Source organism: Silurus aristotelis (assembly GCF_946808225.1).
Source record: "Silurus aristotelis genome assembly, chromosome: 1".
NCBI classification, from domain to species: Eukaryota; Metazoa; Chordata; class Actinopteri; order Siluriformes; family Siluridae; genus Silurus; species Silurus aristotelis.
The window spans coordinates 26,287,771-26,313,409 of record NC_139574.1 but is presented as its reverse complement, the minus strand read 5'-3'; the positions used below and the strand labels follow the sequence as shown (position 1 = coordinate 26,313,409).

The window sequence follows — 25,639 nt, the reverse complement described above, 5'->3', positions numbered from 1 at the left end:
ATTATTATTATTATTATTATTATTATTATTATTATTATTATTATTATAAAACTAAGTAGGTAAAATACCCATACATTTCCCAATCTAATGTGAAGTTGTTGATGTTGTTTGAGGTTTTCTCACAGTTATAGTGATGAGGAAGTTAGCTAGCACAGGGTGGTCTTTGTCAAACCTCATCACCAAAACAGAATCTAAAACAAAACCTGAAACCTAAAAGGCTGATCAGAAACCAAGCATCTAATTTAAAACAATCTAGTTTTAAAATTCTGTCTTTGTATTAAAGTGTATGATAATGCACTAAACTGTACTTCACAGGGGGGGGGGGGGGGGAACATGTCTTAAAAACACAGATATAAATCCAGAATACATCTAGAATTTCTGTTTTTCCCCCCCTTGTTTCTTAGTAACGAATATTCCTGCTTTTTCAGGGGAAAAAAACTGTTTCCAGAGAAGCATATGCACTATTGAAATTATCTTTGCTTAGATGTTTTAGGAACCAGAACAGAATTCCCCTTCATGTCCCTGGGCAATCTCTGAGCTGCTTCTCATGTCAGTATTATATATTCTCAAGTCTTAGCTGTTAACCTATATCTCTATATCTTTATAGCTTCTTTACTGCGCTCAGCAGGATTTTGCTAAGACTGCTGACTTTGCATCTCAACTCCACAGGTACACTTTTTACATGTCCCAGACATCAGCTGTCCTGCGAACAGTCTAGCCATCAGCTCAGGCTAGTCTAGTAGTTGGCCTTGTTGTGGTGCTGTGTTTAGGTTATGAAATCCACACTGGGGTCAGTTGTAGGAATTAGTATTCTCACAAGCGTAACAGCGTGAGGTAGACACAACGGCTGACCACAACTGTGTGATTATTTTACAGACATCGCATTAATTACTTCACACTGTCTGAGGCGCAGGAAATATTGCTGGCTCAAAAAGGATGTATGTAGTTTAGATGCCATGCTAAATTTTATTTAGATGGGGAAAAGAAACTTTGCAGATTCAGACACATGCTATTGATCTAGTTTTCACAAGCTGTGTGTTTTTGTGGGTGTCTGTTTGTGGCTGCGTCTGTGTTTACTTTTGAAGCAAAACTGTTTTTAAGCTATAGAAGTGAAACCACCAGTGTGTTTTATGTAGGATGAGCTTCACACTGCAGCTTCACCACAGGCCTCATTCTCTCACCTGTTTATTGTCCTCCTCCTCTTGGGCTTGGAAGTCCTGCTCCATGGAGCAGTCCAGATCACTGAACAGTCCAACCTCCTCACAGTTCTTCAGGAAGCGTGTTGGGGTTGGCGTCTGGTCTGCAGACAAAGCAAAAACAACAGTTCACCCGTTAAAATCTCAGTCAGCCACATTTTTAGAAGAAATACCAACCCCCCTGTAGCGTCTCATGAACAGTACATATAGTCTGTAAACATTGAAGTGGTCAGCACCATTAGTTTTGTATAACGACGCTGCGGATTAATTTACCTGTCACCAACTTCCTTATTCAAATATGCCGAAATGTTTTCAGAATGATGAAGGAAGTGTCAGAATCCACGTGTAAACTCTTTTTTGTGTGTTCTGGCCTACAGAGTTAGCAGGGATCTTGGAATTAAACATCCTATCAAAACTTAAGTGTGCATTAAGCTTGTAGTTAACAGTTAGGTTACGGAGCAAGACTGCAATTTAGATTGTGGGTTAGATAAAGTATATGATTATAAATGGTGTGACTTCAAATGTGGCCAGAAAGTGCATTTTTTACAAGCTTAATGAAGTGTATAGTTACTATTTGGGTTGTTTATTTGTCCCTGAGTATGTGGTTGTGTGTGTATGTGTGTCTGAAAAAGAGAGTGCGAGTGAGAGTGTGTGTGTGTGTGTGTGTGTGTGTGTGTGTGTGTGTGTGTGTGTGTGAGAGAGAGAGAGAGAGAGAGAGAGAGAGAGAGAGAGAGAGAGAGAGAGAGAGAGAGAGAGAGAGAGGGAAGTAAAATATGAGCTTGAATGTAATAAAGTGTGATAGAGTGTGCAAAAGGATGGGTGAATATATGACAATGAATATTATGTGTGTATGATATATAGAGTGATATACAGAGTGTGTGATAGAGTGAAGGAGCAAATGAATGAGTCAGGGTGAATAAGGGAGTAAATGAGTGGCCATTTGGGTATGCTGTGTGAGTGAAAAAAGTAAGTGAGTGAGTGAGTGAGGGAGGGAGGGAGGGAGTGAGTGAGTGAGTGAGTAAATGAGTGAGTGAGTGAGTGAGTGAGTAAGTGAGGGAGGGAGGGAGGGAGGGAGGGAGGGAGTGAGGGAGAGAGTGAGTGAGTGAGGGAGTGAGTGAGTGAGTGAGTGAGTGAGCGAGTGAGTGAGTGAGAGAGAGAGGGAGGGAGTAAGTGAGGGAGGGAGGGAGGGAGGGAGGGAGTGAGTGAGGGAGGGAGGGAGGGAGGGAGGGAGGGAGGGAGGGAGGGAGGGAGGGAGTAAGTGAGTGAGTGAGTGAGTGAGTGAGGGAGTGAGGGAGGAAGGGAGTGAGTGAGTGAGTGAGTGAGTGAGTGAGTGAGTGAGTGAGTGAGTGAGTGAGTGAGTGGGTGAGTGAGTGAGTGAGTGAGTGAGTGAGTGAGTGAGTGAGTGAGTGGGTGAGGGAGTGAGTGAGTTAGTGAGCAAGTGAGTGAGTGACTAATTTGCAAAGTAAGTAAGAGAATCAAAGAGATGAAGGGACTGAATGTAAAAAATGCACATCTAATGAGAAACCTAAAGCTTCAAGGCTGCTTGGAACTGAAACCTGATCTGCTCCTCTGATAAGGGTAAATAATGAAGAAGAGTAAATCACAGCACTGCTGGAGAGGTGCAGAGCTCGACATATGTACACACTTACCCACACACATGTACACACTCACACACATGTACACACTCACACATGTACACACTCACACACCCACTAGCCATTACCTGGTTTTCCTTACGGAATTTAAACATTTCAGCCTGAAACTCTTTTTATGAATTTTGAACACTTCAAACGTCATCTGAAGTAACCGACAGGAACCATTTAATGTTTCAAGTGTTTGCATTCCTGAAGCACCTTAATGTTTATGTGACTGAAGTCAGATGTGAAATTTGTCTCTAAATTTGAACTTTGGATTTTCATCATGGTGCCTGTGTTTTTTTGCAGTTTGGTTTTGCACTCTAACTGATATGGGGCTTTAAACATGCAAGTGATAGGAGGGATTAGAGGAGTTAGAGGGCAGCAAAAATATTATTTTAAACACATAGGTATGTGTTTTAAACTTAATGTACACACATCTAATGCTTGCTAATCAAATATAGGGGTCAAAATGAATTGTCAGATGGCCCATGTGGCAGGATTTGAAGGTATGTTTAAGAGTGTGTATTTTTTATCTGTGTATTTTGTGTGTGTGTGTGTGTGTGTGTGTGTGTGTGTGTGTGTGTGTGTGTGTGTGTGTGTGTGTGTGTGTGTGTGTGGTTTTTCATTTACATTTACAGTAGAATTCATATATTATGAAGAACCGAATAATTCTGACATGTTTATGGTTCCCTTAAATTCTACACAAAATGTGGCAGATTGTGTTTAATAGAAAAGAGTGAAAATAGTATCTTACTAATTAGATTGTTACTAACCAAATACTAATTATTAATACTAACCAAAAGTATAAGTATATGTGCTTGTGTGTGACTCACCTGATAGCATGTTATCACTTTTGATGGGTGGAAATTTGAGGGTCATCTCATGCTTGTGGCGGTGAATCATTAGATGGTCTTCTGTGGGGAAACGCTGTTAGACACAGAAACAAGTCAGTCTCAAATCACTTGTGGTTTAAGTCATGGCTAAAAACAGACGGTGGTTTTGCTTTTCTTTTATAGTTTTGGCAGAAGGCGTTGTAATATCCTGAAATGGCATGGACACTTTCAAATTGTATTCAAAACAATCGTCGCAATTCAGGGAGACTCATGTGTGATGTGTGATCAGATGCAGGGACTATAATAGGTCACGGTGCAACAATCTATTCTCAAATACTGGACGCTAGTTATTTCCTCTTTGCTCTTATCGAACACCATCATTTATAGCATGAGAATGTGGCTTTTGGACACATACATCTCCGATATTCGCAACTGATCTGCAACTTTGAAAAACATTTCATGCAATCTTTAAACATCAGCAATCCACAGGCTACTTGTTAAACCATGTAGCCTATAGCCCACAACTATAAACATCTTTATAATAATTAAGTCATGAATTCATAATTGTATACGCTTTTTATACAAATTATTACATGTATAAAATGTACTGCACAAGAAACATAAACTACGCTCTGCCACTGGGTTCCTTTTTATCAACACGCCAAGAAATAGTGACCCAGACATCTAAGGAAATACAGAGGCTTCATATGTTAAAAAGGCCCAAGGGAAACAGTTTTTTTTAGCAGGGTAGCATTTCACTGTTTTCTGTGCAGCAGTGTTTCTCTTTGAGCGAGCCTCTATCAAGTTACCGATGTGTTCATCTCCGCCATTGTGTAGTCCGACTTACCTGAGAGCAGCCCGGAGCACTGCAAACGTACGGCCGTTCCTGCTCGGAGTTCATCTCTCACTCCAGCTTCTCATAAACCTAAAAAAACAAGCACATAGAAAGAAATCAGTGCCTTGGCTCTGGGTAGCATTTTGTTCGTATCATGTGCCGGCGAAAGCTGTGCCGCTACCTTGCAGGGAAACCAGAATCTCAGAGGTAAGTATTCAGTTGACTGTGCCAGCATGCTTTGCTGAGGTTAAGGTCATGTTGAGGTAGAGATAAATAAAGGAGGAAGGATCAAGAGCACGGTTTACTGGCATGAGGTGTCACCCTGCCTCTGTGTCTCCATGGTGCTGGCGCTGACCACAGCACAAGTGTGTAAATTATCCACCAGCTACCCAGAAAGCAACCTGGTACCCAGATAGCAACAGCAACAAGGGCTGGGTATCAACAAACTCACACTCACATGCCGTTATCCTGACCCCTCACCTCTGCTGTCCTCGCAGTCATGCTTTTAGTAGCAGGGATGAGGTCAGTTTGACAACTGACTACTAATAATGGTAAATAATAGAGGCTCTATTCATTCGAGTGATAATAAGCATGACTATCAAACAGACAGAAGAATCATTTATAGACTGGCATGTACAGTAAATAATATTTAACAAAACAATGGTAAAACTCTCAACCATTTCTATTGGTCATCTTACAAGTGCTTAACAATTCCAACCCATCAATGATCTGCATTCTCTCTCCTCTCTATCTCATTCTCTATTTATGTCTACCGCTTTTGCACCCTTTCTCTCATGAGAGCTTTTCTTCAGCACCATGATTCTACTAAATACCTCTGATGACAGTCTGACAATGGAATGGCATGTCAGTGATTCTGTTTCCCACATGCGGTGTGTAAACAAACGCTCTCCGGCGTTTATGGAAATTTGTTTGCACACAATTCTCTTACAGATACGTAGCCATATACTGTACTGTATTTAAGCTGCAAAATAGGTGGATCAACATGTGTACCTCATGGGGGAAGAGGATACTTCTATTTCCAGAGATGATGAAATTGGAAGGACTCAGTGTGTAACTCAAATCGCCTGGCCTTCTTAGCATATCAGGGGTCTTGCGCAACTCAGTGACCACATATCTATGATTAGACCCAGAGGATAATTCCACGATGGGGATACAATCGAGGAAGTAATGGGGATCTTTTTTTAATGCGGTAACAAAATTCTGCACAGAACCATTTTTACACAATGTTTGGTTTTTATTCACGTTTTCACAGTTTATTCATGTTGCTGTTCAGGCATTCAACACTGTTCTCTCTCATGCCTCATTTCAGTAACAGCACCACAGTCTAGAAGAACCTAATGAGTGACTGTCTTAATAGTGCATGACAGTCTGAGCCGAATCCTCCATACACAATAGTAAAACCAGACTAACGGTCATGGCCAGAATAGGTATTGACACGCTGGTTAGACAGCTAACAAACATTCCCTTTCCAAATACGTGGAAAATAAACATGTTAGGAGTTCGAAAAACATGAAAAAGGAGGCACATAGAGCTCTCTTTAGAGCTCTTCAGGTTAGGTCTCCCTGGGGACACACAACTTTTTACTGCATGAACGCTTTCATACACAATTTGCATGTGATTTTTTTTCCCTGATGGGTCTCGCCAACTGTTTCCTCTCATGCAGTCAAAACATTCAATTTTGGCATTATGTTAGCCAGAGCAGTTTTTCTTTACTGACGGGCCGACAGGCAGAACCCCTCCAGCCAGGCCCCAAACACACGGCCCATGGCCTTATGGGATACATGCTCTGGTCTTCATACAGAGTGAGGAGAACCAACATTATAAATGTGCAGTCTCTCTGGGTCTCTGTCTGCCTCTAAACTGTCTCTCTTTTCTCTTAATACTCTTATCCATTATCTGTTTTAAATTTTACCTCTTGTGCATGTTATTTCTGTCTTTATCATAATGTCTTTATTCTGTCTTGAACATGGTATTTATTCTAAATGTTATTATCACAGAAAGCAGCTTGCATGTTTGAAACTGCATATCCAAAATCGGTCAGGAACCAGAACCGGCTTGCTTGGTTATGTTGTAATTTAATTGGCCAGCAGCTCATCAGTTTAATACATTGGAGAATAATCCTAAGGTTGTTGCTAAAATCTAGCCAGAAATCACAGGTCCTTCCATATCATAAGCACACAAGGTTATTTTGAAACATTGATAAAACTTTTCTGATGTGCACATAAGGATTAAACCTTTCAGAGGGGGCTTTAAGGAGAAGAAGTTAGTTATTTTGGTGCGGTGTATCACAGCAGGGTTACAAAACGCACGGCATACAATTCGAAACTGATTGATCCCCAACACAGGGCTGCTTCACGGCACATACACGTTCATGCATGAGTTAAACTACACTTTCAACATGTCTCACGTACACTCAGAAACCTGTCATCACGGCAGCTCAGGCTGACGTATAACTCTGTGCTTGGTGGATTGTTATGACCTCCAGAATGAAGAAGCTTACTTCCCTTTTTTTGTTACATCTTTTAGACAGCAAAAGCATCTGACCCCACCTGCTGACATGGAGCTGCCTATAATATCAGACTGTTGGAGATTTGCCTATGCCATTCGGGGGCAAAGGGGGCAATTGACTTTGCTTTTGCTGATATGTTTTCATTTAGCGGAGGAAATTTGGTTACGTTTCACAGTAAGTGGGTCCCGATGTGGGAGCACATGAGGTTTAGCGAAAGCGGAGTACAGTTTCATGAGGAACTTTTGCTCTCAGGGTTCAAGCAAAAATTCAGGTTCAAGAGAGAATTCAAACAGTATGAAGAGGGAGGAGGTAAGCGTAGGTTGCAGCATGCACAAACTTGCACTGCAATTCAACTGCCCCCCCTTAAAGAACACACACACACACACACACACACACACACACACACACACACACACACACGGCTCTCTGGGCCTTTGACAGCACAAGTTCAAGGTTGGATCAGTGCAAGCCCGGGGGCAAGGAATAAGGCTCACATAGGCAATGCACTTATTGTCAAGAAGCCTTCATAATGAACAGATGAAGGGGCCCCACATCGGCCACCTTCAATCAGTGCCAATCGTTTTACCTCCTCAAATTTAAACTAAGACAACTACTGAGAACTGACACTTTATTTCATATCTTAAGTCAACACAGAGTCTAAAGTATTGTGCAAATGTTTCCTATCTATACAAATATTTGTTTAGCAAATTCAATAATTGTGAGAGTTAAATATAAACACGTCTGCATGAAAACAAAGTGAAAAAGCTCGATAAAAGAATGTGTGAGAGTCACCTTCAGCTGCACCGATAGCGCTGAAGGATGTCAAAATTCTATTACTAAACATAGTCACATTTCCAGTTTAACACCTCCATAAAGAAGAGATATGAACGGGCGTGTTTTTATTTTTAAAATTAAATTCTGGTTTCCCCTACAGAGAGTTTCGAAGATGATCTCAAAAACGGAAAAAATTACATTATGTTTTGATTTGTGTGTTAACAAACTTTATTGCTGGTGAACTTACTGGCACAAAACTGATCCCAACCTAAAAAAGGAATCAGCATAAACACTGTATTTCACAAACATGATAGATTTAAATATTATCCGAATATATATTTAAATACAAATATAAAGTCAGAGAAATTCATGTTTGAAAAAAAAGCATGTGCCAAGTCAAATCTTTCAACTTTTCCAAAAAATGTTTACTCAATCAATTTTGACAATTTTTAAAAGAATGTTCAATGTGATTCTATAAAAAGATTTAGAGTAAGTAAGAAAATTATACACTAACCTGATGCTTCTTAAATGACACGTTAGTCACTTAGACTCGCAGGATCTATCGGCAAGTCGGGACTAACCTTTCTTGCATTCAGAACTACAGTACATGGTATTATAGTTACTGTCCAAAGGGTTTGATTAATTCATAGTCAGTAATAATATTAAGTAAATAGAATGCTTTAGGATAAATAATAAAGGTTTAAGACTAATGCAAAAAAAAAAAAAGAAATTATTTTGTTATTATTAGTTGTAGTAGTAGTAGAAGTTGTTGCAGTAATAGTGTTATTGATACTTTTTATTATTGTTGTTGTTGTATTACATGCGTTTATTATTCTATTAACAAACATTTATATTAAGACTATAGATCCAGGTTTATGGTAGTAGTAATGGTAGCAGTAGAAGAAATAGTAACAATGCTATTATTATTATTATTATTATTATTATTATTATATTTTTCTTAAAGGTTATTAAAAAATAGCTGAAATATTTAATTTAGTACCCCCCAATGCCACTAGTTATTGTACAGACAGTGTGTGTATGGATTACAGCATGGTTTCTGCCTGGAGGTTTTAATGCTTACTCAGCACAAGTCTCCTGAATCCTTCACCATCTCACTGCTTAATCAAATACTCCGACCGGCCTGCAGAATGACGTAATGCCCTGAGGCATAGCAGGGATTATTTTTTTTTATTTTTTTGTAATGGACAAATAGAAATGACACCAGTGCTTTGAAATACAATTAATAAAGCACCCAAAGTGTTATTTGGGAACAGAATGCGTTCCGGTTCCTCTGTTCGTTCAGGACGTGTGCAGTGCAGCAGAGGCGCTTGAGCTCCATGGGACATGAAACTAACGATAACGGGATACGAAAACCGTGCGCCGGTCTCTCGTCGGACCACACTTCAGTACTGTCAGATGCCCACAGGAACCTGAAGTCCTCTTCCTCTCTCTCTCTCTCTCACACACACACACACACACACACACAGGCGTGCGCGCAGCTCTAAACGCAAACTCCGGTGCAGCACAGCAAGTGTTTTACAGACGGAGTCGAGACGCGCAATCAAGCCAGAGAGAAAGAGAAAAAGCGCTCAGGAGAACTTCTGAACCTGATCACACACACACACACACACACACACACACACAAGCCCAGAAACCTGTTACACACTGTTGACTTCTACATACAGATCCAACAGGCACCGTTTACTCAAAACCCGCCGCTCTGTAGGTGAACAGAAAGCACGATGCAGCGCTGCAACGCGTTCCGTTACACCAGAAACTTCAGCCGCGTTGTCCAGCACCGCACAGCGACTTGTCACTTCAGCCCACACGGGAGAACAGCCATTGTAACCGGGGCCCGAGTTTCCCCCCCCCTCTCCCGCCTGCAAACCCCGAGCTCTCCGTGCCTGTAACCAAAAAGCTCTCCAAACTACTTACCGCAGAAGTGTAGAGAAGATGCAGCGCCCTTTCTGAAGGAACCACGTTGGACTGAGCAAAGATTACAATACGATCTATTTAGAGCAGCATTACGTCACCCTCCGGTGACGTCGCGTGGGATTCCTGAACTTCTAAATCACTGCGGTTCGCTTGGAGGCGGGGCGGCGCGGGCTGAGGGCGGGGCCAACGGGGATATAAACCCCAAACCGCACACTACCCTACTGAAGAGTGTCTCAGTACTGGTTTCCACTACATCCAGGGTTCACTGCAGAATCTTTAATTTACTGTTATAGTAAATAAAAAAATCTGTTCTGGATTTGGCTTGCTTCAAAGTGTGCGTGATGATGATCCAAGATGTCTGGTGCGCTCTTATGTGGGATGACAAACATGTTCAAATCTCTTTTAAACAATGCTGTACAGTAGATCTTGATGAGAGAATATTTTGGGGGTAGCTTGTGTCTGTTTTTGCTTCATTACAGTTTCACTAAAGTATAGTTGATAAACAAACAAATTACACACACATGTGCACACCAAAATACCTGGTCCCAATTACTAAACTAAAATTAATCCCAATATGGGTTGATGTTGTCACAACATGTGAGAAAAATTATTACACAATGATTACACTGGTTTCCTGCTGACATCAAATTAAATTTTAAACCATATTTCTGTTCGTGTAGTTTTTATTTGAAATATATATATTTTATACCGTTTTCTGTAATAAATTGTTTGAATTGTTGTTATTGTTGTTGTATTGTTAAAATATATGAACTCCATGTTTTATATATAGTGTAATTTTTTTATTTTAGATGACCTATCTTCAGTGCTAGTTGAATATGTGAAGGTGAGAAGATGGAAGTGATGTTATTAGTTCTGTGAAATGTTAAGGAAACCCAAAATTTGTTTCATTAATGTTAACTACAAGAACTCATACTAATGTAAGAGGGTATTTTATTTGTTATACTTTTCTTAGAAAAAAATTATTTGTTATTATAGCGAGCCAACTTCATATTAAATATCATTATATATACTATTTATACCTATATATATATATATATATATATATATATATATATATATATATATATATATATATATATATATATATATATATATATACAGATATATATATATATATATATATATATATATATATATATATATATATATATATATATATATACAGTGAGGAAAATAAGTATTTGAACACCCTTCTATTTTGCAAGTTCTCCCACTTAGAAATCATGGAGGGGTCTGAAATTGTCATCGTAGGTGCATGTCCACTGTAAGAGACATAATCTAAAAAAATAAATCCAGAAATCACAATATATGATTTTTAAACTATTTATTTGTATGATACAGCTGCAAATAAGTATTTGAACACCTGTCTATCAGCTAGAATTCTGACTCTCAAAGACCTGTTAGTCTGCCTTTAAAATGTCCACCTCCACTACATTTATTATCCTAAATTAGATGCACCTGTTTGAGGTCGTTAGCTGCATAAAGACACCTGTCCACCCCATACAATCAGTAAGAATCCAACTACTAACATTGCCAAAACCAAAGAGCTGTCCAAAGACACTAAAGACAAAATTGTACACCTCCACAAGGCTGGAAAGGGCTACGGGGAAATTGCCAAGCAGCTTGGTGAAAAAAGGTCCACTGTTGGAGCAATCATTAGAAAATGGAAGAAGCTAAACATGACTGTCAATCTCCCTCCCTGTTTTGGGGAACAACCTCCTTCCCTCAGTTAGAGCATTGAAGATGGGTCGAGGCTGGGTCTTCCAACATGACAATGACCCGAAGCACACAGCCAGGATAACCAAGGAGTGGCTCTGTAAGAAGCATATCAAGGTTCTGGCATGGCCTAGCCAGTCTCCAGACCTAAACCCAATAGAGAATCTTTGGAGGGAGCTCAAACTCTGTGTTTCTCAGCGACAGGCCAGAAACCTGACTGATCTAGAGAAGATCTGTGTGGAGGAGTGGGCCAAAATCCCTCCTGCAGTGTGTGCAAACCTGGTGAAAAACTACAGGAAACGTTTGACCTCTGTAATTGCAAACAAAAGGCTCCTGTACCAAATATTAACATTGACTTTCTCAGGTGTTCAAATACTTATTTGCAGCTGTATCATACAAATAAATAGTCAAAAAAATCATACATTGTGATTTCTGGATTTTTTTTTTTAGATTATGTCTCTCACAGTGGACATGCACCTACGATGACAATTTCAGACCCCTCCATGATTTCTAAGTGGGAGAACTTGCAAAATAGCAGGGTGTTCAAATACTTCTTTTCCTCACTGTATATTTTACACTTGCAACTGAGATCATTTGGGTTATTTCTAGTAACGGCTCTCTAAATGTATCGAGGAGAATATTTAAAGAAAATGTGCATGTTGCCGTTCAGGTCCAATATGCTGACTTCCCCTTTATCAACCCAATTTGGGTTATGGCTACTTAATTACTTGATCCAACAAACTAAACCCAGCAAATGAATAGTAAAGATTGCACCTTTTATGGTTATTCAATGGCCAGTTTGATTTACAGTCAGCTGGCTACAGCACAGTAAAGTCTCTATCTAATGTTAAAACAATGCTTTTATTTAATGAACACAGACTAATTTCCCAAAAGCATCGTAAAGTTAAGATTTAGGAGTGAGTGTTCAATCTGATACTTGCGCTATCATTCAACAATGATCTTGTGCTGTGGTGCTTTTGTAATAAAGGCAAGCACACACACACACACACACAAACACACACACACACACACACACACACACACACACACACATATACACACACACAATTACAATCTGAACACTTGTTGGATTTATCCCTAATCAGCGGGCCGGTAACACTAATTGCATCAGGCTCACCAGTGTCTCAGCATGTACTAAATAATGGAAGTAGCAGGGGTAAATAAATTATTGGCAGGATTATATCTGTCTGCCAGTGATGTATTCAGAAGATGGTGTTACAGAATCAAAGCTCTGACTCCTTTATCCGGAGATAATTGCTCAGTAAACGTAATGTGATGCAGGTAAAGCCTTAACACCACACAAATCTTTATTGTTAGAATGTTGCTTTAAGCAAAAACTTTTTTTGCTTTATTTCATGTGTGTTTTGTTGTGTGTTGCAATAACTGACTGTGAAAGAATCTCTAAAGAAAATGCATTATGTGCTTAATGAATTATCCAAGAAAAGACATAATGTGTCCAATAACTCTTATCCTAATACAGAACATATTAACTAGGATAATATATATAGATAATGAGTATTGTTTGGATTATGAAACTATTGAAGTGTCAGGTTTAAGTGATAGATATTGATAAATGCAATGGAATTCATGTATTATTTATATTTCACAACGATCTAAATACCAACAGTGTAGCGAGGTAAAGTAATATCACAGCCGGTTTTGATACTGATCTGGAAGGTCATGGAAATACTGATACTCTTGTAACTTGATAATTTTAAAAACAGTCTGTGGCACTTTTCACTGGCATAAGTACCCATGGTTTTGCACAAGGTTAAAGAGTGAGGACGGGAGTGGAGTCATTGTTGAATGGCTGAGAAATGTGCAGCAATCTTCAGCATTCAAAGTCATAACAATGAATTAATGGTGCCACTAAAGCTGCTTGAGAACTGTTAATCTTACATGTTCTTCCTTTGCTTGAGCAGAATCTCTACAATGTGCCATAGCAGAGACAATGGTGATATGGCTCATCATAACCATTAAATTGACACATTAGCCATTTATAGGCTGAGAATGAAAAAAGTGGCCCACCCAGCAGGCAGCAGACAGAGTCATGGCCCTTAGTGCTTTAGTGACTCTGCTGGTGGCAGTGCAGTGATTTCTGAGGCTGGAGGCTAATAAGAGGAGTCTGAGATGGCTGCAGCAATTAATGACTGTCTGATCCTCAGAGAAGGGGCTGTTTACGATGAGCCATCCGTGCTAAGAGCCTCGTCACTGGAACAGTAACACTGGCCCCATCCACAGCTATAACTCAGCCTCTCCCTCTGCCTCTGTCTTTTAACCCGAGGCTTAATCAAAGCTTTATGACAGTCTTTTGTGCCTTTATGGACTATATATTTCCCCCACCAATCCAAATATCATCCCATGGGAGAGCTGCACAGTAAGTGGCATAAGTGCACAACCAGGGGTGGGTCGCTGACCCCAAGCTTTTTGAGAATTTTGCCTCTAATGCACCAAAGAGTGTGTGCAGCTCACAGGTTTGAATGAAATAAAGATCACGGACCATCTTCATGAGGCTGGAGCTGAAGACAAGTAATCCTTATTTATATAGAAAAATGAAAGACACCACATATCAGCCAAAGGGCTGTACAATAAAAATCTATTTATATCAAACAGCAATTGAAAAAACTAATCACTAAAAGGATGAAACAATAATAAACAATTAAAGACAAAACCACGGTAAGACAGTACAAACATTTCACACACTGTAACTCATCCCCCCCCCCCCCTTCCAAACCACTTAGCAGTAATCACAGCATTATATACTCTTAATTAAGACTGCTTAGAAGTCAAATAGCTTTAGTTTTGCAATATTGAATGTTTCCATTAGAGGGTGTGATCCATACAGAGCTGCTGACTGCCTGTCTGTGTTTGATCTTGTTAACGGAATGTTCCACTCTCACTCCGTCAATTTATTTCAATAGCTTGAAATGCCTGAGGAAATGGAAATATTATAGCATAAGCATTCGAACCCAGCCATTAGGGGGGCACAAGCCAGTGTACTCTTAGTGCCGGTCCCAAGCCCGGGTAAATGGGGAGGGTTGCGTTAGGAAGGGCATCCAGCATAAAACATGTGCCAAATCAAATATGCGGATCACAAATGAGAATTTCATACCGGATCGGTCGAGGCCCGGGTTAACAACGACCGCCACAGGTATCGTTAGCCGACAGGGTACCGGTGGAAATTGGGCTACTGTTGGCCGAAGGAGGAGAAGGAGAGGAGGAAGGCGTCTACAGAGACGGCAGGAAAAGGAGCAGTGTAGGAGAGTAGAGGTTCGGGTTGGTACTTTAAATGTTGGTACTATGACGGGTAAAGGGAGAGAGATAGCTGATATGATGGAGAGGAGAAAGGTAGATGTGTTGTGTGTTCAGGAGACCAAGTGGAAAGGGAGTAAGGCCAGGAACATTGGAGGTGGGTTTAAACTGTTTTATCATGGTGTGGATGGGAAGAGAAATGGTGTAGGGGTGATTCTGAAGGAAGAGTACAGTAAGAGTGTAGTGGAGGTGAAGAGAGTTTCTGATAGGGTGATGATCGTGAAGGTGGAAGTTGAAGGGATAATGATAAATGTCATCAGTGCCTATGCTCCACAAGTTGGCTGTGAGATGGAGGAGAAGGAAAGATTCTGGAGTGAATTAGATGAAGTGGTAGATGGTGTACCTAGGAAAGAACGATTGGTGATTGGGGCAGACTTTAATGGGCATGTAGGTGAAGGGAACAGAGGTGATGAGGAGGTGATGGGTAGGTATGGTTTTAAGGAGAGGAATGTGGAAGGGCAGATGGTGGTAGATTTTGCTAAAAGGATGGAAATGGCAGTGGTGAACACGTATTTTAAGAAGAAGGAGGATCATAGGGTGACGTATAAGAGTGGAGGAAGGTGCACACAGGTGGATTATCTTCTGTGTAGGAGATGCAACCTGAAGGAGATTGGAGACTGTAAGGTGTTGGCGGGGGACAGTGTAGCTAGACAGCATCGAATGGTGGTCTGTAGGATGGTTTTGGAGGCGAAGAAGAAGAGGAGAAAAGTAAGGTTTGAAAGAAGAATAAGATGGTGGAAACTGAAGGAGGAAGAGTGTAGTGTGAGGTTCAGGGAAGAGGTCAGACAGGGGCTTGGTGGTGGTGAAGAGGTGCCGGATGATTGGGCAACTACTGCAGGAGTGATGAGGGAAGCAGCTAGAAAAGTACTTGGTGTGACATCTGGAAATAGAAAGCAAGACAAGGAGACGTGGTGGTGGAATGAGGAAGTGCAGGAGAGCATTAGGGGAAAGAGATTGGCAAAACAGAAGTGGGATCGACAGAGTGATGAGAAAAGTAGGCAGGAGTACAAGGAGATGCGGCAGCAGGTTAAAAGGGATGTGGCGAAAGCCAAGGAAAAGGCATATGAGGAACTGTATAAGAGGTTGGACACTAAGGAAGGAGAAAAGGATTTATACCGATTGGCCAAGCAGAGGGACCGAGCTGGGAAGGATGTACTGCAAGTTAGAGCAATAAAGGATGGAGAGGGAAATGTGTTGACTAGTGAGGAGAGTGTGTTGAGAAGATGGAGGGAGTATTTTGAGCAGCTGATGAATGAGGAAAATCAGAGAGAGAGAAGGTTGGAGGATGTGGAGTTGGTGAAGCAGGATGTAGATAGGATTAGTAAGGAGGAAGTGAGAGCAGCGATTAAGAGGATGAAGAATGGAAAGTCGGTTGGACCAGATGACATACCGGTAGAAGCGTGGAGATGTTTAGGAGAGATGGCAGTGGAGTTTTTAACCAGATTGTTTAACAGGATTCTGGAAGGGGAGAGGATGCCTGAGGAATGGAGAAGGAGTGTGCTGGTACCGATCTTTAAGCATAAGGGAGATGTGCAAACCTGCAGTAACTACAGGGGAATTAAGTTGATCAGTCACACCATGAAGTTATGGGAAAGAGTAGTGGAAGCCAGGCTGAGAGAAGAGGTGACCATCTGTGAGCAACAGTATGGTTTCATGCCGAGGAAGAGCACCACAGATGCCTTATTTGCTTTGAGGATGTTGATGGAGAAGTATAGAGAAGGACAGAAGGAGCTGCATTGTGTATTTGTGGATTTAGAGAAAGCGTACGACAGGGTGCCGAGAGAGGAGTTGTGGTATTGTATGAGGAAGTCAGGTGTGTCAGAGAAGTATTTGAGGGTGGTGCAGGACATGTATGAGGACAGTGTGACGGCAGTAAAGTGTGCAGTAGGTACGACAGACTGGTTCAGGGTGAAGGTTGGACTGCATCAAGGATCGGCCCTGAGCCCTTTCCTGTTTGCAGTGGTGATGGACAGGTTGACGGACGAGGTCAGACAGGAGTCTCCCTGGACTATGATGTTTGCAGATGATATTGTGATTTGTGGTGAGAGTAGAGAGCAGGTTGAGAAGAGCCTGGAGAGGTGGAGATATGCGCTGGAGAGAAGGGGAATGAAAGTCAGTAGGAGTAAGACAGAGTACATGTGTGTGAATGAGAGGGAGGGCAGTGGAGTGATGCGGTTGCAGGGTGAAGAGGTGAAGAAGGTGGAGGAGTTCAGGTACCTGGGGTCAACAGTGCAAAGTAATGGAGAGTGTGTTAGGGAAGTAAAGAAAAGAGTGCAGGCAGGGTGGAGTGGGTGGAGAAGAGTGACAGGAGTGATTTGTGATAGAAGAGTATCTGCAAGAATGAAAGGGAAAGTTTATAGGACTGTGGTGAGACCTGCGATGTTGTATGGATTAGAGACAGTGGCATTGAGTAAAAGACAGGAGGTGGAGCTGGAGGTAGCAGAGCTGAAGATGTTGAGGTTTTCGTTGGGAGTGACGAGGATGGACAAGATTAGAAATGAGTTTATTAGAGGGACAGCACATGTAGGATGTTGTGGTGACAAGGTGAGGGAGGCGAGATTGAGATGGTTTGGACATGTGCAGAGAAGGGACATGAATTATATTGGTAGAAAAATGCTGAAGATGGAGCCACCAGGTAGGAGGAAAAGAGGAAGGCCAAGGAGGAGGTTCATGGATGTGGTGAGGGAAGACATGCAGGTAGTTGGTGTAAAAGAGGCAGATATAGAGGACAGGGTGGTATGGAGACGGATGATCCGCTGTGGCGACCCCTAATGGGAGCAGCCGAAAGAAAAAGAAAAAGAAAATAGCATAAGCATTCGAATAATGTTACATGACATTTTTTTTTTAGATGTCTAAATCGTCAAAAGTCTGTTTAGACATGAAAGTGGTTTAATAACACGATTTTTTAGCATGCACCAAATTAAATTCATGGTGAACCCACAAGAAGTAGAATGTTTTGTTTTGTTTTGTTTTGTTTTGTTTTGTTTTGTTTTGTTTTACGGAAAATTCTCAACATCTACTACATAAAGTGTCATATAACAGTCAAATGTTCTTCTACATGCTTTGTCATATGTATTCACTTTAAGTAACCACTGACTGTATCTGAATAAGCTCCAATTCTATGCAGCTTCAGATTTCATAAGTAAACCCAAATTAGCCAAAACAAAACCCACATGCTATTTTCTTTTCCAAGGTAAACATGATCTTAAATTTATATTATATGGTGGCTCATTAAAAGGCTTATGTCCCTCTAAACTTCCACATTGTTACCTTGTGAAAGGTTATGAAGTGTTGAACAATTATTACACAGACTTACTTGAAACAGACTTAAAAAAAAAAAGTGATGCTTGGCCAGAGAGTTCAAGAAACGCATTTACCATTGTGGCGCATGAAGCATTCGTGCTGCCAGTGTTCATAATGGCTGTATGCAGGGATATTATGGTGTCGTTTAAGTCCTTAATGGGGTCTGAAAGTTTGCATTTGGCCATGTTGAGGGATTGAAGTGAGCCCGTGGACCTTTTTAACGTGTCCGGGATTTAAACCCGAAATCTTTCTGCTATTACTCATCCTGTGCAGATCGGCTAAAAAGAATTTAGAGATTAATGATAACTGTTATTATTTAGGCATTTTATTAGGCTACTAAAAGTGACACTTCTATTCAACTTCATTTGTATACCTTGTGGAAAAGGAGAAAAAATATAAATACAGGTCTGCAATTTGTGGCGTAAAATAATCTGGTTTGTGCTAAAGGATATTGTGAATTGTAAAGAAATTTTCACTGCAGATGTAAAATCAATGGAACATTTTGCACAAAAACAGAGCATTTTACTGCATTGTATGAATTATTATTTTTTAAATACAAATCATGTGCTATATTCACAAACACAGTCAGTGTGCTGTACATTTCTGCAGCATTGAAAATATGTTTATTTGGAATATTTTGGTAAAATCTAAGTGCCAAAATTACTTTAAAAAAAAACATGTGGCTCTATAAAAAAATAACTACAATGCAGTTTTGTACAAAAGCACACACACGCAAGTAAACAACACTACATAGTCTGTGGCCTTATCTTCGTTTTTTCTAGTTGTAAAGAAACTGAAGGAGAACTTCAGTGTGATCAGAGGCAGCATTTTCCTTTACTCAGATCAGTAAAGCTGAAATGGAACTGGAGGCTGCCACACAGCTCTGGAGCTCCTCAAAGCCATGAGTGAGTCAGTGAGGTAATGCTTTCATAGGCACGTCCCGTAACATGCTCTGGTGCTGCTGGAAAAAGCAGGTCGATCAGAGGGAAGGCCGGTCGCACAACACCGCTCTGAGCGGAGGCTGAATGAGGCCCAACCCAGCACAGTCCACATTACATACCCGGGGCACAAAACCAGTACTGACAACCTTGGCCAACAAACATGAAAAGGAATTCATGAAAAAACAGAGACGTTTGGAGGTGACAGTAAAGAGTAAACATTGAATTGTATGAATGTTAAATACAATAAAAAAAAAAAGGTTTCCTGGGATTGATAATGCAACTACACAGTCAAATGCTCTTTTGACACTGTTGTCTGACCAGGTCTGTGTGTGTGTGTGTGTGTGTGTGTGTGTGTGTGTGTGTGTGTGTGTGTGTGTGTGTGTGTGTGTGTGTGTGTGTGTGTGTGTGTGTGTGTGTGTGTGTGTGTGTGTGTGGTTATAGGACTATAAGCTCTTCTTTTAACAGGGAACTTCTTCTTTACATCATGAATCTGCAAATGGCCTACATGTTATTATTATCATCACAAATCTTACCTGTAAAACTCTACACACTTTTGAACTCTTAACACTTTGTGCGATTGGGTATTTCAGACCACAAGAGCAATTGTATTAGAGATGCAAATAATATGAGAACACTTTTTCTTTTCCGATACGGACACTGAAACATTGATTTACTTTTACTACTATTAAGCTTTAATTTATTTTAACTGAAGCACATCATTGGTTACATTCTTGTACTCACAAAAACTTTGCAAATAATAAATATAGTAATGTATAAAATGCTAACAAAAGAAAAAAAATTATTTAGTATGTAAACAATTCCTTTTAAAAAGAAATGTACTTTTCAATTCAAATTATTTTTGAGTCATTTATAGGATCAACAACACAAATGTTTATTCCAGTATCCAACATATCAAACAACATCAGCCCAAGCTGTATTGAAGTTGAAGCATTATTCCATAAAATACTTGATTGGCACTAGAATAGAATCTGAATGCATATAAAATGAACTTATGATTGTTATATTTATAATACCTAACAACACCACGATTATCTATATTTATTTAAATAACAGAAACACTACACTACACTACCATGTGGACACATATGTGTATACAAATATTTGGACACCTGACATGTGCCTTTTGAACATCTTATTTCAGTTTTACTCCCACCTTTGCTGTTATAATAACCTCGAAAAATCGTTGATCGTTATTACAGATTTTGGAGTATGGCTGTGGGATTTGTGCTCATTCAGCTACAAGGGCATTAGTGAGATCAGACAATGATGTCATGTGAGGAAGCCTGGGCACAGTGCACATACCAGTTCATCCTGAAAGTGTTCATTGTTGAGGTCAGGGCTCTGTGCAGGCCACTTGAGCTCTGCCATACTGATTTAATCAAACCATGTCTCATGCTGTAACATGTTTGGACCCCTTAGTCCCAGTGACAGGAGATTACGATGCATACAAAAGACATTCCAGGCAATTGCAATTTGTAGCAACAGTTGTTACTGGTTGTGACAATCACATGTCCACAAAGGTTTGTCAATATAGTGTATCTTCAGGATCTATTAGTTTGGTCTTTTTCAAGGGTACTTGCTAGTATTGTTTTTTGAGGCTTCCGAGCTAAACTCATCACTGATAGAGAGACTTGGTGTCGCCCAAGAGCCCTGATTTAAAGTCACATACTGCCTCCTGGTGGATAAAAAGCAAAACTGCATCTTAACCTCTTTTGCGTCTCAGAAGAAATAAGCAGAAAGTCTATTCTGAAGAATAAAAGCCTAACTAATAGAATGCACAACACTTTACCACCTGCTAATGTCTGTTTGTAGGATTGCCAATAAATCACATTCTACCTTCGTATTTATATAACAGACATGTGCATGTCTAATGCCTACAAAACATTTCCTTTGCTGAAAAGAGTTTTGGGATGCTAGGACTACGACTATAATTACTTTCCCCTAACATCTGCAGGCAGTTTATTAGATCCAGCCTGTGGAAGAGAATCGGAAACTGTCGAAAATGAATATTCATACATTTAGTAATATCGAAGGTGGGGAAATAAGTATCCAATCAGCTGGTGCTATTTTCAGCACCCCAGCCTGGGATTGGATGCTGGTGTATGATCGATCTAAACGTGAACCAAAGCTCCTAAATCACATTATTTAATCAAGCACCAAAAAAAAAAAACCCCCAGCCACCACCACCCCATTCCGATAGTGTTACAGTTGACTTGGTTGTGTAAAATCAGATAAGTGTGAACAACATTAAGTGCGCACAAACTCCGATCGTCAACAGGTCCGGTAGTAGTGACGTCACGACGGGGCGCGATGATGGCCCATCCCCCCTCATCCTCGTGCAGCTGTTCCAGCTGTGTGCGCGTGTACGTGTGAGTGTGAGTGCCGCCGGTGTGCGTGCCTACGTGCCGCTTCCTTTCCGCTCGCCCCTGCGCTCGATGCTGCAACCACCATGACAGGCATCGCCGCTGCCTCCTTCTTCTCCAACGCGTGCCATTTCGGAGGCTGCGGGCTGCACTTCGACTCCCTGGCGGAGCTGATCGTCCACATCGAGGACAACCACATCGGTGAGCTCCGATCCACAAACACACACGCGCGCGCGCACACACACACACACACACACACACACACACACACACACACACACACACAGCGAGGGAGCCGGGGAGCGCCAATCCGCAATGGCCGGACTCGGCGAGCTACTTCCTGCGTCCGCGGGCTGCTGTTGCTAGGTGTGGTAGCGATGAACCTGGGGGTTTCTGATTGCCTCACTCTGCATCTCTACAGCCTTATTGCCACACTAGAAATGTTAAGCAGGTCGTTTTGCTGGGGGGAAAAAATGATGTTCACCGGAAACGACGTTCAATCTGTAACTTTTTTTTTTCCGCCCGGTCGATGCAATCCGCCCAGCGCCTGCTGTAGCTGTAGCTGTGCTTAGGCCTCCGCTTCACACGCCGCAGCCTCACCTCACCTCATATCATATCACTTCACATACACAGCCAGCGCTTCGCAGGCTACGTGCAAAGAAATATATACAAATATAGTTATACATTTATATACTCGACATGACTAACGACATTGAAGCGCTTCCCTTATAAGAAATGAGCTCCAGTGTAGCGCCCGTTAGCTCTGTGGCTAAGAGGTAACGGATTCTTCCGCGTCGCTGCTTCGGTAACAGTCGCGCGCTCGTTACATTACATTAGCTGGGTGGATATGACCACAAACCCCAAAGCTGAGAAATGATATTTATGTCTATAAGGAGCTACCTGGTACTATATTAAACCAGAGAACAGCTCTTATTTGTTTGTTTGGGCCAGTTAACCATTTTGGCACCACTATTTGATTCACACATGCATGACATCATACATTGTAAAATCCGGTACAGACACTGTGAAGAGAGTCAGATGTTACTTTCTGTAATTTGTCACAACATGTCATTTCGATAAACCCTCAGCCCTCCCAGTCATCCCAGTCCTGCTCCTGCACAAGTTAGTGTTTACTCTGGATGTGTTACAACATGGAAACCTGTAAAAAAACAGAATGTAGTACATGGGGTACATCACTACCAGGGTTGAAAATGTGTGTTCTTTCCCCTTACAGTTGTGTTTACTCCTGTGTCCTTTCCTGTTTCCAATCTGCACTTGTTGTTGTTGTTTGGCGTGAATGCAGATGGTTAAGCAGCTGCACTGTTTTCCTGTTTGTTCTGCAGCTGTGTTTGAGTTAATCAGGGTCAGTCAGTCTCTCTGTCTCACTCTTTTGAGGAATACGTTGCCTAATGCGGGTTGTGAGTCCTGCAAACAGTATTTGATTTTTAGAAAGCAATGCCTAGAGTAACTCCCTCCTGCACACAAACTAGAACCTGTGTGTTTTGTGTCACGCAAACAGCAAAACCTTTCTTTTCATTTGTTTGCTTTTGTTCTACTGGGAAAGTTGTGAGTGTTTAAAGCCAACAGTGTTGTGTGTTTGTTTTTTTGCAAATTGTTGCATAACGAGCCAATTTGTTTCAGCTAGTATTAACAATAACTGAGATGCTTTTAACCTTTGCATTACATAAAGAGCTAAACACTCGTACAATGCCGAAGCCTATCTAATGCTCCAGTCCTTTAGGAATTTTCTTGTGAAGACAGATCATTCTTTCACTGTAATCACTCTTTCATTATGTCAATTACCGGCACCGAAACCGCTGTGCTGGTTTGATACGTGAGCTGAAGTGTCTGTCTAATCTCTGCTCTCGTAACATGACTCCTCAGCGGCCTGTCTGCTGGAGAATTTGCCTGGTGGCTGAGTGTGAAAGAATCTGTAAAGAGAAACCCACCTGCAGGGGGGAATCTACCCTTTTTTGCCTGGTTGGCATGTCTCTCAGCCAATCAGAAAAGACCCAGTGCGGTGCAGTCATTTAGTCGTCTTCTACTGTTCTTCGTCACGCTCATCCAGCTCAGCTTGAGGCAGGTAGTGTGGCACACAAGAAATTCTGGTCTACAGTAGAGTCACGTCCTGTGTTATTTTGCCATTTAGAACTTGGACACGTATGATTTCTGGATTTTTATATGCAGTTGTTTTATGTGTTTCTTAATTTAGTGCTTTAGAAGTATTGACCTTTTTCATAACAATGTTTGATCTGTGTGTGAGAAACTCAGCACTAATGGTTTCAGTGATGCATTTTAAGACCATGAGTCATATGCTGATGTAGAGTTTTTTGAAGATGTTGTCCATCTGTTGCATCTGAAAGCCTGTGCTATAATGTAAGTAATAAATAATGTAACGACGTACTGAAGAATCACTTATTTTAACAGGCCTTGTTTGTGTCCCTGATGTTTACCAACATTCTAATCGATGTTGTCTAGACTTGCACTGTTACTCATCACTACCTCATCTATTAACAAACAATAGCCATAACGTTGACGTGTGTGTGTGTGTGTGTGTGTGTGTGTGTGTGTGTGTGTGTGTGTGTGTGTGTGTGTGTGTGTGTGTGTGTCAGTGTCAGTGTCAGTGTCAGTGTCAGTGTCAGTGTCAGTGTCAGTGTCAGCGATGGCAGGGTTAGTGTTGTTGCACTGACAAGCTTTTGACCAACAGAGGGGGATGTCTGTTAAAGTATATGCCTCCAATGCTTCCATGTATGCACAAATTAAAGTCAAAAGAAATGGCTTTATGATTTTTACAATTAAAAGAGAGCTGTTGAAAAATACAAGTTGAATACGGGTCATAAATGGTGTCAATAACACCTCAGGTCTTGGGTTAAAATCTTTTTTGTTAGTATAATTTTAATACTTTTTGTTTAATTGAGCACATTTTAATGACTATACTTATTGTACTAACTTCTAGTATGATTTTGGATTGATGAAACTGAACTATTTGTACTACAGTGAGAACATGGAGATTACAAAGCATTTCAGTAAGTTACACTGGATAAGTGAGAGTGTAATATATTCTAAATGTTATTTATTAGCCAATAATCATGAAACTGGTCAGTTTATGGAAACAATAAATTGGTGAATATTGGGAATTATTTGTGTCAGTGAGTTGACTGTTGATTCCGGTTTTCATCATGTGTTTTACCTGCCTTCTATACACACACACACACACACACCCTGTAGATGTCTTATCAGTCTTTTGAAGAGATCATAAAAGGAAATGCAGAGTGGGTGAATTTACAGATAAACAAGTAAAACATGCACAATGTCTTTATTTAACAACAACGATCACAAAAATCATCCATCACATTTAACTCAAGATCTAATTAAGTCAAATGAAAAGCTTATTTGTTTAAGTTACTCTGGTGCAACTCTCCATGCAGCTTAAGTGTATTGTAAAAAAGAATGTTAACTTTAGAGCGATCAGTTGTCTTGTTTTGTCCAGTGATTTTCGTGTTTCTGCTGCGCTTTAATCTACTACTTACTCGTCTGATTAGCCGACCGTGGCTCTAGTTCAAACTAGGCCAAATGAACATTATTTGCATTTTGTAGTACAAAACGGATATTATTGTACAAGTATATAAGAAACTTCTGAGCCTAGTATCAGAATAACTTGATCCTACACCAGTCTAATAATACAGGGTTTGTTCAGGTTCTTTAGTGCAGCCAGTGTTTTTAAATAATACATTTCTAGTCTCTTCCCTAGATGCTGTCATAAAAATGAATGGACTTTCCTCGTTTGGGTTCTGTATAACCACTTACCACACACTGCCACACACTTTCACTGTTAAAGAAACGAAGTGCAGGTCATTTAGTAATGGCTTTAGAGCAAAGGCCAGTCTCCAGTATTTGACAGACATTAGTGAGCTCTAGAAAAAAATTTCTGCATCTCTCTCTGCTGGCACCCATTAGCTTCTTCGAGTAATTTCAGATGGATTTAGCTCACCTGGGCATTTTATTGCACACTCCCATATTTGTTATAACAGCACATTGTACTGTGTTTCTGTTTGATGTGCTGAAAGCCACTTGGGCCTCTCCCATTCTTATTTTCAAGGTTCTTAGTTGGTTATTAGTTGCTTTGTATGGATGATGTGGCCCGTATGGATTGTAGGTGTGAGTTGAAAGTGTGATCGGTCTTATTGGTCAGTAATGAGGT

The 25,639-nt window shown here is 40.7% G+C and overlaps 2 protein-coding genes across 4 annotated transcripts in view; one reads left to right on the top strand and one right to left on the bottom strand.

The window, feature by feature from the left end:
• The window catches only part of creb5b (cAMP responsive element binding protein 5b), a 51,254-nt gene extending 41,365 nt beyond the window's left edge, over positions 1–9,889 (bottom strand). Inside the window, exons 1-4 of one of the 3 annotated variants that reach the window (XM_083556951.1) lie at positions 9,741–9,889; positions 4,514–4,591; positions 3,667–3,760; positions 1,182–1,300 (exon numbers count right to left, since the gene is read on the bottom strand). In XM_083556951.1, the coding sequence (XP_083413077.1) occupies positions 1,182–1,300; positions 3,667–3,760; positions 4,514–4,567 (267 nt within the window). In that variant the 5' untranslated portion in view covers positions 4,568–4,591; positions 9,741–9,889. Of the gene's footprint in view, positions 1–1,181; positions 1,301–3,666; positions 3,761–4,513; positions 4,592–4,682; positions 5,554–9,488 lie in introns of those variants that run through there. The other 2 variants (XM_083556952.1, XM_083556953.1) reach the window with 2 other exon arrangements.
• A 10,050-nt stretch (positions 9,890–19,939) lies between these two features.
• The window catches only part of jazf1b (JAZF zinc finger 1b), an 18,544-nt gene continuing 12,844 nt past the window's right edge, over positions 19,940–25,639 (top strand). Inside the window, exon 1 of the mRNA XM_083542441.1 lies at positions 19,940–21,639. Coding sequence (XP_083398567.1) covers positions 21,525–21,639 — 115 coding nt within the window. The 5' untranslated portion in view covers positions 19,940–21,524. The remainder of the gene's footprint in view (positions 21,640–25,639) is intronic.